This window comes from Triplophysa dalaica, chromosome 21 (assembly GCF_015846415.1).
Source record: "Triplophysa dalaica isolate WHDGS20190420 chromosome 21, ASM1584641v1, whole genome shotgun sequence".
NCBI lineage: Eukaryota > Metazoa > Chordata > Actinopteri > Cypriniformes > Nemacheilidae > Triplophysa > Triplophysa dalaica.
Window position 1 is genome coordinate 6930625 of NC_079562.1, and position 14977 is coordinate 6945601.

The window sequence follows — 14977 nt, forward strand, 5'->3', positions numbered from 1 at the left end:
ACCATGCTCTAACCACTGAGCCACAGGAAAGCTTGTATATGTTAAAGGAATATAAAACCATTTATGTTAATGTGAATTAATCAAATGAATTACACATTTGTGTGTTTTCAAATTGGTTTATAAGTTCCTCTTTAAGGGAATTCTTTCATCATTTCTCAATATCTATGACTTGCTTCTGCAGAACACAAAATAAGACATTTTAAAGAATATTGGAAACCAAACAACACTGAACCCACTGACTTCCATTGTATGGACACAAAACCACAAAGACATTTCTCAAATTATCTTCTTTTGTGTTTCACAGAACAAAGAAGGCCAAACAGGTTTTGAGTAACAGGGTGAATAAATGGTAACAGAATTTTATTTTTGCGCAAACTCTCCTTTAACTTTCAGGTTCTCCAGTGCTCCCACCCCACCAGGTCAATATTGGGGCACTTGTGTCGTCTTGACTACAAAGTCTGGAATCCGAACAATCTGTCCCGTTAAAACTATAAATCACCTCACTTTTGTGAAAAGGCTATTGAAAATGGGTTAGAAAAACGAGGTTGTAATTGTAATGCTAAACTTTTTATTTGTCTGACCAACTTCTGCGTTGCATTGGCTTCAAGAGAAACAAATAATCTGTCACATTTTTATAGAACTGGGAGGAGAAAAAAGAGGCACAGTAAAAAAGAAAAAAAGAGGAGGTGCCATAAAAAGAAAGGAGAGGAGGAGCAGGCACAAGTGTTTGTTGAGGATGATTCTGATTGGCTGCCATGCACGAGAGTAAGACACATCTTGCCTCATGCCCCGCCGCTTGTTGTGAAGTGTCTGGTCACTGGGTTTATTCAGGCAATGTATATGTGTGAGAGCTAGTGCTGGAGAGAGCAACAATCTCAGATCTTAAGGCTGCATTTACAGATGCTGTCAGACAAGCGCTGCTGTGTCTGTCAACTCTACATTAACTTTTGAATGGGATTTATCACCAGCTTGGCCATCAGACTCGTATCTTAAAAAGATGGAGGTTAGTAGTTCCATTCATTTCTAAATCATCCTTTCTTTTCAGAAATAGTCTACTTGATAGATCCCAGACCTGAGTTTTATAGCCAATAAGATTAAAAGCTTTGACCGGGAACTCAAAGCATGCTCTCTGTTTCAAAGAGAAACTGTTTATAGGGCTAGCTGACCACCAACTGCTGGGATTTAACTTAAGATGTAGTGTCAGCCCCGGATTCCTGCTCCTGACACCCCGAGCTTTGTATAGACCTGCAGATTTGCCAAGGGTGCAGAGTAACACGATACAGCGCCTTTAGAATGAAAGAGAGGAGAATGAAACTTTATGGCTGTTGTTAGTGTGCTTCTCTTTGAAACTGGGGGTGAAACATAACAGACATCACACAAAACGTGTAAGGATATAAAACTTGAATTATAGGCGCACATTAGCACTTTGACTACTTTTAATGAAGAAAAGACTAAACCCTTGTTTTTCTTGTTGTGTATGTTTTTTGGGGGTTTTGAGGCCATTTTTTTATTTGACCACTTTCAGCGTGTCCGTGTATTGTGCGACTTTGTGCCATTATGTGTTTGGATTGATCATGAGAAAAGTGATTAATCAAGTAATCAAAATATTTTGATCCTTAAAAATATTTGAAAAGTCTGGCTCCGGATTCCCTCTATTTGTGTCTAATTTTATTCTTTGTGTTTATACTTCTGTGTACACTATTGTGCACGTATTGCAATCTTCAGATTGCAATTAAAGCGATTGTTCATCCAAAACCAAAAATTTGTCATAATTTGTTCCCCCTCAAGTTGTTTAAAATATGTACAACTCTTCAGTAAAACAGGAAGAAGATATTTTGAGAAATGTCTTAGTGGTTTTGTGATGTAAGTCAATGGGGGCCAATGTTGTCCCATTATTCTTTAAAATAAGTTCTTTTGTGTTCTGCAGAAGAGCTTGTCATTAAACATTTGAAATGATATGAGGGTGAATAAATGATGACGGATTTTTTTGAACAATGCCTTTGAACAATGCCTTTAATGACTGATAAAACCCTGTCATTCCCTAGTGAGGTGTAAATGAGATCGCCCAAATGTATACGCAACTTAGGTGGGCATACCTGTCAGTAGAATTGCTTTGGAACCTGATGTTACAAATATGGTAAGAGACGTTACTTTTCTGTCACACACTTGTCGACCAATCACTACGCCCTGGTTAACTGGCCAATCATAGAACACCTCGCTTTTCAGAGCGATGAGCTTTGTAAAAAATCTCCACGTCTCAGAGAAGCGGGGCAAAGAGGAGATACAAACATGTACAGTGTTTTTGAACCTTAAATCATGTATACACATTGCATTAAATCTAAAGCATTTATAATATTCAGTCCTATCATATGACCCCTTTAATCATCTGTAGCCCAACCAACATTAATAGCCAATTCACCCACACAGACGGATCTGATGCTTCATTTCCCCACCTACATTTCCAGCATGACATCTAGGTCGACGTGTCATCTGGCCTGAAATTGAATGTGTGATACTTTTACTCTACATGTGACTCAGCCTCTTTCTGACATATTGCTTAAACAAATGGCTATAAATTGTTTTAGGGGATTTTTTTGTTTCTCAACCACAACTTCAAACAATGGGACATTTGACACAGCATTGACAATAATATGATATTATTAACTGTGATTATTACTATTTTCACATTATACATATGATAATATTATAATTAATTCAGTGCCAGTATCTGGTCGACTCTTTAACACAGTGCTTGCCAGTTCTGCATCTACTTAAAGGGGTCATATAACACGGCGTAAAAGAATATTATCATTTGTTTTAGATGTAATGCGACGTGTTTACACGATTCAAAAACGCTGTATTTTCCACATACCGTGCATGTTTGTATCTCCTCTTTGCCCCGCCTCTCTGAAACACGATCAACAATCTTAAAAGCGAGGTGTGCTATGATTGGCCAGTTATCCAGTGCCTAGTGATTGGTCGAATACTGCAAACGTGTGATGGAAATGTAATGTCTCTTACCATATTTGGAACATCAGGTTCCAAAGCAAATGTGCTGACAGGAATGCCCTTCTTCGTTGCGTTTACATTTGGGTCAAATAATACCACGGACTGACGTAGATTTGTGGGGGTGTGGTTACGCGAGGTGTTTCAGGCAGGTCTGGGTGAGCATTCACTTTTAGATAGAATGCATCTTTTGTTACAACACCTAAAATTTTGCAATTTTACGTGTCTATTACATGAACCAAAGACACAGAAAAACACATATTCAGGCCATATGACCCCTTCAACCTTTTGGCTTAAGACTTTCACATTTACATGGTTACTATTTCTCAGCCTCCCTACACTCGCATTTTGAATATGATTAATAGACAAAAGAAGGGAAAATCCAAAATGACCGATAACATTAGTTATTTATTACTAGTACTAGTACTAGTACTCAGTACAAAACATGTACATTGACCAATTTACTGATTTTACTCACACCAAAACACAAATATTCAAAACATTCAACTTGCTCTTCAAAAAACAACTGTGGATTGGCTATATGTTGCTATAGGAAGAGGTTCAGATGTGGTGAGAATGTAGATGTGTAAAAGCAGAAGAAACAATGGTCCAGGAAATCAAACTATAAATGCAACCCGGAAAGAAGAAAAAGATAAACTCAGCAAAACAGTCCAGTCATTGCATCTTACAAAGCACTTGCCTTTATTTTCAAGTGATCATAATCATATTACTATCTGCAGTCTATGTTCGTTGAATCTTATCATATTCGTTGTGTAACATTTCCTGTTATGCATTTATTTCAAAATACTCAATTGTCAAAAAAAAGGAACTTTTGTGATGAATGAGCTCAACCACCCATATACTATGTCCAAAAATTATTAGTCTTATATACTCCCCCAGAAAATACAGACAGAGCCATGTGAATTGATGGATCCCAGGAAGCAGTCTATGAGAAACATGCAGTTTGTGAATGATATCAGTCAGCGTCACACAGGAAATACCAGGGAAGTTTAGGTCGGATGGTTCACAGTTGTAAGTGGTTGTAAGTGTGATGTTCAGTGACCTCTATCTTATCTCTTATCATCGTCCCCACAATTGCGAAAAAAGAGAGAAGAGAAAAAACTCTTGTAGAGGACATCTTTTAGCAATTAACCAATCAATTTGCTATCAGACTGTCTTAAGAACCCTTCATATGAGAAAACACATTTTAGAAGCTCAGTCTTTCGGCAGCTCATAATCCGTCAATTTGTTAACAGTCCGTGACATATTTGTACACGTCCTACATGTTCTTTGTGGTATTATCTGAAACCGATCATTTTCGAGATCAAGTCACAGTTTATCACCTTTGCATGCCAATCTGCTACTGTGGTATAATGCTACTGAAATGTGGTATTGACACATCTGGTTACACACGGCAACATTGCTCAATGGTCCAATGTGCAATTATTTGGAGAATCTATTGACAAAGATGCAATATAATATTACTGTCTTCAGAGGTTTATAAAGATCTTACATAATGAAACGTTATGTTTTTATTAGCTTAGAATGAGCTATTTCTATTTACATACACCGAGGGACCCCTTACATGGAATTTGCCATGTTGCTTCTACAGTAGCCCTAAACGGACAAACTGCACTATACAGATTTTGTTTTATACGTTATCTCCTCCTGCAAAGATGTGAAAATGTGATGACATCTTAGTTCCATGTCAGCCACCTTAGTTCTTCAAAAGGTAGGTGGAAGGGGTGGAGTGAGCTGTTGGTTGAGATTTGCAACCTCACCGCTAGATGCCGCTAAATGTCAAACACTGGACCTTTAATGTCTTTGACATACCTTAACACGCCCGCAATATTTTTTGGTATTTTGTGAAACCTTTTGCTTACATGATCAACTTGTGGTTTATCATCATTGCATGCCAATCTGCTATTGTGGTATAACGCTAAAAATATTTTGTTGACACCTCTAGTTACTCACACGTCAACATTACTAATCACGTTTCTAAACCATTAAGATTTTCCAAAGAAGGAAATTAGAAAATGAGTGGAATTTTCCTTGCATACAAAATTTGCATTAAGTCCCGGATGCCCCACATCTGAGCGAACTCATGCACAGTGTGGGAAAGTCTAATATATGAGCTTAACAAGGCAGCTTCCTTCCCTTGTAAAGAGAGATCCGTATTTCCATAGCCTGGCAGTGACCTTGCGTGTGCACTTTAAATATGTTTGGATATTATTCCAAGATGGAATATTACTCCTGTATGGGCCATCTCCCTAACAGTCTTGGGTACCTTGCAGCATGTTGATTTTGACACTGCTAAAGCTGAACAGATCTCATATCCGAGCATCAGGTATCTGTCAAGTTGCCTCATTCCTCACATTTCTTCTAAGTTTGGTGTTGTACCAGATGGGCTATACTTTCACACATGAGCTTTCACATTTGGGTTGAGAGGTTAACCATGTTTCCCAGGTTTTGTTTCGTGTAAAAAAGTAAGAGAAAAGAAATGCACGTTAACTCTAAACGCTAATATTTACTGAACGATTCACGAAGAAACATTTTAATCTGGGATTTTGTTCTGTATAAAGAATAATGAATAGACTAAATGCACTTTATGATGTTTTGGATAAAAGCGTCGGCCAAATGCATAAGTGAAAATTGTACAATACAAAATACAAAGAAACATGATGTATTGAGAGGTCATCTGTGTCAAAAGGGCTAGTTCACCCAAAACTGATAATCCTTTCATCATTTATTCACCAAACATGTATAACTTTATTTCATCTGCAGAACAAAACTGATACTTTGTAGAATGTTGGTAACCAAACAACATAGGACCCCATTGACTTAGGGACACAAAACCACATTTCTCAAAATATCTTCTTTTGTGTTCCAAAGAAAAAGAATAGACAAATACAGGTTTAAACGAAGTGAGTGTCAATAAATTATGACATAATTATTATTATTGGGCGAACTATCTTCTTAAAAATTCATTGTGCTTAGTCGCACATTTTTTCAGTGCAAGAATGCATTTAAGCTACTAATAATGCTATAAACCTGGATTTTATATGTATATTAAAACACAATTTGGCAAATACAGTTTTTCCCTCACTGACACTGTTCATTTACTACGTGAACAACACTCACTCATGAGAGGGAGAGAGAGAGAGAGAGATAGAGAGACAGCTGCATGTTGAGAGATCAGACCACCTGTCGGGGTCTGATCTGCACAAGCAGGCGTGCGCAGGCATCCCAGCTGAATCTGACCTCCTTCCACACTGTACATTCACAACACGCGCAGTCCAAATAAAAACTCAGAAATGTACACACTCAGCAGTCTTGCCTCGAAAGACACGTGCGTAGTCGTACGAATACACATTCCTTTGAAAGCATTACTCCCTTATGGTAAAATCAACATGACATTGTGTTCGTGAAGGCATATGGGGCCCAAAAGTCTGAAACCCCAATGAAATGGGTTAGCTTGCTTGCTTTTAGTACCGCAAAAGAGGAAACTTATTCAAGTTTTGTAAATAACATAATTCACAAAGTAATGAAAACGTTCCCACTAGCGATCTCAGACTGCTATTTTCTGCAAGCGGAACCACACCCTACTTGTAAACATGCATGTATAACATCTGCCGTTAAAACAATAGGTTTTTTGCTGCAAAGTTTCCCATGCTAACACAAGCATGCTGGCACTACCCTTGTGCTTTGTGCTTTGGTTTATGTGGGCTGGAGTAGGAGGGTCTGTGGTTTGTTGTGGTCAGCGTGCACAACCCAGTCTGTTGCATTTGGTTGCAATCTACTGGCTTGCATGCAGAACAGGTGCTAGCTACGTCAGCCCATGAGGAGTGAATGAGGGCTTTGTCAGAAGATTCGTCCACGCGAGCCATTTTAAGACAGCGCTCGCGTCTGACTCTTATCAACAGGGAGTTCAGATCAGGGAAGGAAGGCTGTGGTGTGTGGGGGAAGAGGATGCGTGGTGGAAGTGTTAAGATGAGACATGGAACACAAATGCACACACACATAACAAACATGTATATGGCACTGATGAAGGACTGGAGGCTAGAAATACTTTTTTATTACAAAGCAATTTAGGGAGGGTTCACCCAAAAATAGATCTGTCTTTGTTTACTTACATTTATTTTACAGTTTAACCTTCTTCCTTCTGCCAAACACAAAATGTTGATAACCAAACAACACCGGACCCCATTGACTTACACTGTATGGACATAAAACCTCTTCTCAAAATGTCCTCTTTTGTGACCCAGAGAGGAAAAACACATGTTTAAATGACGACAAAAATAAATATTACTAAAAGATCTACTAAAGTGTTTGATGCGTTGATGTCATTTCCACTGAAACAGGAAGGTAAGGCAAGATATATCAAGTGGTTCCTCTGCTTTTACTTTACCTCACAGCCTTTAATCTGATTAAAGATTAAAGCCGAAGCGCAGAATGATAAGAATTGTTGATGCATTTAGGTGATAGAGAGAGTTTTGTTTGCATTTATCTTCCAAATGCAAATTTTGTCGAGCACAATATAGTTTTATAAATATAAATATCCTTAAAACAATCATATGTGACTCTGGATCACAAAACCAGTCTTAAGTAGCACGGGAACATTTTTAGTAAAAGACAAAAATACATTGTAGGGGTCAAAATGATTGATTTTTCTGTTATGCCAAAAATCATTAGGATATTAAGTATAGATCATGTTCCATGAAGATATTTTGTAAATTTCCTACCTTAAATATATAAAAACTATATTTTTGAGAGTGGATGGCCTGCTACAGCACCTCTGATTAACAACTTCAAAGGCAATTTTCTCAATATTTTGTTTTTTGCTCCATCAGATTCCAGAGATTTAAACTGTTGTATCTCTGCCAGATATTGTCTTATCCTATCAACCCATACATCCATAGAAAGTTGAATTATTCTGCTTTTAGATGATGTAAAAATGTCAATTCCCCCCGGGACAACAAAAGTCCATTTAGATATTATATTGTGTTCACAAGGCCAAGAGACAAGACCATTTTTACAGCAAGTTTACAGTAACATGTCAGATGTTTTCATTTAGTTACCAGAATACACCTTTGAAATGATGGAGGTTTATTTAGAAGTAGTCATTTTTAGTCATACATTGCAGAGTCCACCTAAATCCTTTCATTAAACTACATCTTAAAAAGTCAAATAAAGAGGTTCTTAAAGTATCAACATTTTACACTTTGACGGTCTCTAATATTTTCACATGTGAGGTTCCCAGGTTGCTAGAAGCTTGTGTTCATAATAAATACAACTGCTTCGTTCATTACGTGTTTCAACGCTACCACTCGCATGTGATGAATTATAAGAGCATGTGTGCTGTTGGCTCTTTGGAATTTCTGAGCACATGGATCGCGGTTTAAAAGGACGTGGTCACATACTAGAAGCGTGTGTGTGGTGCTGTGTGCTGAGTGAGGGGCTCTCCGAATGCCTAAGACATCAGATCTCTCATTTATTGTATGATTTGCAGCTGCAGGTGTTCGTGCGTGTCTGCGGGACTGTTTATAAATAACCAAATGCACAATTGAACCTTCGGATATGCTATGGAATCTACTGATGTTCAAAGTGCTGTTGACGGTTCTGCTAGAAACAGATTTGAATGGATTCATTGTTCCCAATGGTTTCCACTTCTAAACAACCTAAATCCATTCTGAATTAAATTCTAAATTAGAATTTTTTTAGACGTATAGGGAAGAAAGGGGAGGATGTTTCCTTTTCCTAAAGGAAAACGTCGTAGGAAGTGAAAACCAGTTTGTCATGTATACGCCTATGCCTAATGTTTCTATTCATTATTATTTGACTATTGAACAGGAGAGTGAAATCATTTACAGTACAGCAACGATATCTTTTAGTAAAAATACAACAGTGAACAAATGCATGATGTACACCAGACTTAAAGACAAAGGGATATCAGGGAATGAAGTCGGAGACGTTCTTTCACAAACACTACGGAGTCGTGCCTAGCTACCCAAGGGCCCATTATCCCTGTGACAAAGCCATTATGTGTTCAAATGTTATTACGTGTCATTGACGCCATCCACTCCAATGTCTTTTGTGTTTTCTTTCAGACTCTGTTTGCCAGAGCGCTCTTTGACAACACGGCTGAAAGCGAAGATGAACTAGCTTTTTGCAAAGGTGACATCATCATGGTCCTTGAAAGAAACGTGGTGGGAAGCACTGGATGGTGGAAATGTTCTGTTCATGGACGTAAGGGTCTGGCACCGGCGAACCGCCTGGGTCTCCTTTCTCTAGCACAGGGTGAAAAACTTTGTCCCCATTTCAGTACTGACTGGGATCCCTTGAGTAAACAACGCAACAAGAATATCTATCAAACCCCCAAACCTGCCAGTCTATCACCAGTGGATCCCATTTATGAAGATATGAATATGATATATAAGCTGTCCTCCCCACACATCCCTTCAGCAGATAAGCACATGCCACAAGAGGACCAGGAAGGAACCGGCTCTCCATGTGACGTAAGCACCTCAACTTCTAGTCAAATTTTTCATTCTTATTTTCTATTTATTTTTCTGAATGCTCTTGAAGTTAAATTTTAAATATTTAATACTTTAATTAATTAAATTAATTTATAAATAATCATGTATTTAAATGAAAGTTATATTTTTAAAATATTTTATTTTATTTAATATAAGTACAAATAAGTGTACGACTTTGTGAAAGTAAAGTGAAAATGTAAAAAATCAAATAAAACTTTCCTTGGCAAAAATCTCCATCATAAGGGGACTATATATACATTATATGTGTTTAAAAAGCTACTTCTTATACTTAGTTAAGTTAATGTTTTGCTTGATAATAGTTTATCAATTACAAACCTCCCATAAAGCAGCAAGACTTGAAAGATTTGTTTTTTATGCATTAAAAACGTGTTTATTGCACAAAAAACTTAATTGAAAATCCCATTTAATTCCATGTTTATAAACAACTTAATTACAAAAAATGGGTTAGAATATGTAGGGTTAGAATATATGATTTAATAGATGATGCAGGGAAACTAACAAGCAATGCCCTGAAAACCCCGACTGGCTGAGAGTTCACAGATGGGGACCAGGGCCGTGCTCAGTCTCTGGGGACAGGTATGTAGCACGGCTTTATGAGCTTGTAAAAGATCAGTAAAGACAGAATTCAGACACCACTAACTACAAACAGAAGTAGTAGAGTGAAGAGAAAGAGAGGATAGAAAGAAAGGGAACAGAAAGAGAGAGAGATAAAAGTGTCTATGCAAGTTACTGTATACTGTGGTTATAGGGCAGACGACAACAGTGTGTTCACATGTGGCCTATTTCCCCTTCTGCTTCAGGGATGGATGTTTACCTTTACAGTCATCCTCCACTAGTTTAAGTGTTGCATGGCTTCAATTATAGAAGTAGGTTAACAGGTTACACTTACTGTAATGTGCACAGCATTTTAAGGGTCCTGTCTCTTTGCTAAGGGGGCCACATAACATTGGCTCCAAAGAGTGTTTACCTGTTATTTGGGGAGAGGGTTATACTTAAGAGTTACAGTTTTACTCTGTGCAGGCCTCAACGACTAACTTCAGAACTGGTGCAGATATATATGATGTTCCAAGCCTGGTTAGAAGAAAAACCATGTTTACAGTAAGTCATTTTGAGGTTTTGTCATTTTTGGTTAGTAGATCATCAGACAACTGTCAGTTTCTAAAATAATCAATGGATAATAATAAACGTGATAAACTGTGTGACTTTTTTTCGTTTAAAGCCATCAACATTGCAACAATCTTTGCAAAGGAAGTCCTCTTTGATATCTACCACAGAAATTCCTACGAGATATAACACGCTACAGAGCAAGAGATGCACCTATGCAACCAACCAGAATGTAAGCCAGTGTATATATCTTGTTAATGATCTTTATTTGATGTCATTATTGAGCTTACAAGTTTAATTGAATATTTACACTACAGAAGTGGAAAATATTAAGATATCACTCCAGTTTTTATTTTATCAGCATTTCTACATGTATGGTGTCCATTAGTTGAATTTCAATAAAAACTAAGACAATGCAAAGATGCATTAAAGTTGCGTAATAAACACCATAATACAGTATATCATTTGTTGTATCATTCTAAGAACATGTGAAATATTAGTATTATGTTGTTTATACACAAATATGAACTTGCTTTATTAAGCAGTATTCAGGATTTCAAAGATTTCATCTTTTTGTTACATTGGCAAATTTGTCCCATTTCAATGTTCTGAAAATAAAAAACATTTTTATTTAGAATTTGCATGGGACAAAAAATTTATCGAATGTTTACACAAAATAATAATTTGACCTAAACATTAACCAATAAATAATAAAGTTAGAAAAACTCAAAAATAAATTTTTTTGCATAGTTATGAAAACACTAATGCAGAAAGTAATTTCTGAAATATTTGTAAGTGACCATTCAAATCCATTTTGCTTTCTTTGTGTAGGCCTGCAAAGCAGCATCACTGGCTTCCGAAGACCCCAATTATGACATACTATTGCCTTCCATCAGTGAGGACAGTCAAAAACATCAAATTGGTTATAGTACCATGCCAAAACCTCCAAAGTCAGAGTGGATTTATGACGTGCCAGTCTTCATGCAAAATCAAGGTGCTGAACCAGGTCATTACGAAACAATGCCACCCAAAACTTTGAACTCGAACAAGCCACTTTACGATGTTTTGCCAACTCGTGTTTGGCCTAAAAGTAAAGACACTCTTACCCAGCCCCTCTATGATATTCCCAGACCAAGCAGTGCTGTGCAGACTATTGTAGAGACTAATTCAAGCATCTACGATGTCCCACCTTGCATCAAACGAACAGAGACCCCTGTATTACCAAAACAGCACAGCGTTCCTGAAAAAGACTCTAACAGCAGCTATGAAACCCTAGAAGGATTCAGGAGTAGAACCAAACCCACATGTCAAAAGGTTCAATCTTGGCGCTCAAGGAATCAGACTTTGCCTAGGCTGCCTGTGAGAAGAGATGATGATGATAGCAAAGACAACCAGAGAAGCTCAACAGTATCCACCTCCTCCACGGCATCCAGCTCCTCAAGAAGCTCCTGTGACTCCTTCCTTCTCAGTTCCCCCGAGCCCGAGCCCATCCGTGAGGTTACGCTTTCCCAAGAGGAAGTTGGCCAACGGCTGCTCGAGTTACAGGACGCCGTGTGTCGGTCTGTACCCAAGCTGATGTTGTTCGTCAGCAGCCAATGGAGAATCAAGGAGCACCTCGGTCAGCACCTTCAACAGATCCGCCTGGCTACCGAAGAAGTGACGGACTCCATCACCTGCTTCATAAACTTCGCCTTGGACGTCAGAGGCAACGCACAAAGATTAACGGATTACAACCTGCAGACGAGGCTTCTGAAGCAGCTGTCCATCGTTGAAGACTCGGGTTTGATCCTGCAGCAGGCTGCAGATGCGCTGCGAGATACGGACTGGCTCCTGGAGGCGCTGACTCAGGATGGTGGGCATTCACAGACACCTGATCACTTGGAGCGGTTTGTTATGGTGACTCGCACTGTACCCGAGGACGTGAAGAGGCTGGTGTCCATCCTGAACGCGAACGGGAAGCTTCTTTTCAGAACTCCTGTGAAGGAGCTGGATATGATGGAACAGACTGGCTTTCCTCAAAAGAAAATTTCAAGCAAATGTGAAACAACAGTAGACTCAGGAATAGATGATAGTGACTACGTACAACTTCAGGTAGTCAAATCACACCTTGACATCCTTTTATACCAGTTCTATTAATTATGCTAGTACCACTTCTACTACTACTAATAACAATAGTTTTGATCTATTTATAACATTTTAACCATTGTTGTTGCTTTTCAACAGACGAAGACGGAAAATTTTGACCAACTACCAAAAATGTCAAAAGGCAGCTTTAAACAAAAGAAAAATGTTGATACCTCGAAAAAACAGGTAATTTATATTCCTCAAAGCAATGTAGATGAAAAAAATGTGACCTTGATACCAAATTGACTCTTTCTGTTAAACTCCAGTGTACAGCTTGCATTATTGTGGAAGAGTTTATATTGTTTTTGACCCTCCAGCTGACCATATATCTTTCTTACTCGCAGTCCCCAAGCCCCTGCAGTCCACCCCAAACATCAAAGAAGCCTTCAATCTCTGACCACTGCAGACTGTATTTCGGAGCCATTCAGAAGGCGATCAATGTATTTTTAAGTAGTCTAAATGATGGCGAGCCCCCTGAAAAGTTTATATCCCACAGCAAGCTGGTTATCATGGTGGGCCAAAGACTTGTGAACTCACTATGTAGTGATGCTAAAGGCAGAGAGGCCAGCCGGGAAATGTTGTCTATGAGCAATCAGCTATGTGCCCATCTCAAGCAACTAGCCATGGTCACCAAGAAAGCAGCTTTGGAGTTCCCAGACAGGACTGCTCTCCAGGAGGCCCAGGACACGGCCAAGGAGCTGGCACAAAGGGCACAGCACTTCAGAATGTCAATGGATGTCTAAGCAGTCGTACTGTATTGTTTTTATCTTAGGGAGGTGGGATGTATATATGCGAAATATCAGAATCTTTTAGGTTTGTATGCAAATCTATACCAGCCATCCTTACACCCCACAAAATGTATTAGTTTTCATTTTATAGTATTAGTCTGCAAGATGAGGCCATTTTAAAAGTAATAAAAGGACCACTTATAATTATAATTTATTATGACGGATGATGACATAACAGTTAGTGATACCTAGTCATTGATGTGTAGACGTTAAATATATAGTTAAACACTTGCATCTATTTGTCTTATAAGTGTACAATGTACTTGCCCAGCCAAACCTCAGACTTTAAACGATTTAAGCAGAAATTGCACTTTTATGATGCCCAACACTGTAAAAACTTCTTGGTAATAATTTTTAGTAGGCTAAAAGAGTTAGGAAAAATGTTTGTTGATTACTCTGTGTTACATTTTTGTACAATAATTTAAGAATCAGTGTTTTGAACAAACTGTAAATATTTTCTCTGCATACAACTTTGAATACAACTTTTTGAATATGCTTTCCAACCTTGTTTCTTTGTTTTTCAATATTGTCTCTCACATACTGTGAGAATGCAATATCTTGGGGGGTTTTAACAGGGAAATTTATCTTGTCGACACAAATAAAGTGTTACCTACATGCAATTTCGTTTGTATGATATATAATTCCGAGTTTAAATTTAGCTAAATTGTTGAGGCCTAGTGTTCTACATCGACTATTGTAAATTATTTTACAAATGTGTCCTTAACAAATAATCAGGTTAGTTATGTTTGGACTCGAAAACGTTATTGTTACATCTTTGGGTTTCTACCTGTAGCTCAATACAGCATTACGTCTGCAACACAAAGGTCTTGCATCCGTTAGGGAAAACAAATTCTGATAAAATATATAGGCCAACCTTAAATCCAATGTCTATTTTCACATAAAAATGTGTAAGTTAATGATGGTCTGCTTTATTTCACAAATATAAATAGGGCATTGGCGCCCTCTATCTATTAAACCATGGAAAAACATCTAGTTTTGCAACTTCGATCAGCACTACTTATTTGCTGAGACAGATTCGATATTTATTAAATAAATTAAATATTTTTTTTAAATTTAATTTTTCTAAACCATGCATTATTATGGACATAAAACGTCGTGAAATTTAAAGTATTAAAAAAGATAATAAATCGCCTACTATAGCTAATGAATAGCAGCATAACTAGAATATTTATACAATCGAAAGTATCACAGTTATCGCAACTCATGTACTGCTTGGACCACAGAGCCTAACAAAAAACGTAAGCATTAGTTAAACAATAGCCTAATACTTTACGCGGTTGAAGAAATAAGTAATACGTGGATTATATACTGAGAAACATATACTGAGAAAATAATAATGTTCATTGAGCAAGTTTCGTTAGTAAACTGGACCGAATG

The 14977-nt window shown here is 37.8% G+C and overlaps 1 protein-coding gene across 1 annotated transcript; it reads left to right on the forward strand.

Annotated features, from left to right (window-relative positions):
* Positions 1-821: 821 nt before the first annotated feature.
* Positions 822-14874, forward strand: cass4 (Cas scaffold protein family member 4). Its single transcript, XM_056734468.1, has 7 exons — positions 822-1003; positions 9114-9521; positions 10584-10661; positions 10783-10899; positions 11499-12758; positions 12891-12977; positions 13136-14874. The coding sequence occupies exons 1-7, from the start codon at positions 998-1000 to the stop codon at positions 13532-13534; spliced, it is 2355 nt and encodes a 784-aa protein (XP_056590446.1). The 5' UTR covers positions 822-997; the 3' UTR covers positions 13535-14874.
* The last annotated feature ends 103 nt before the right edge of the window (positions 14875-14977 follow it).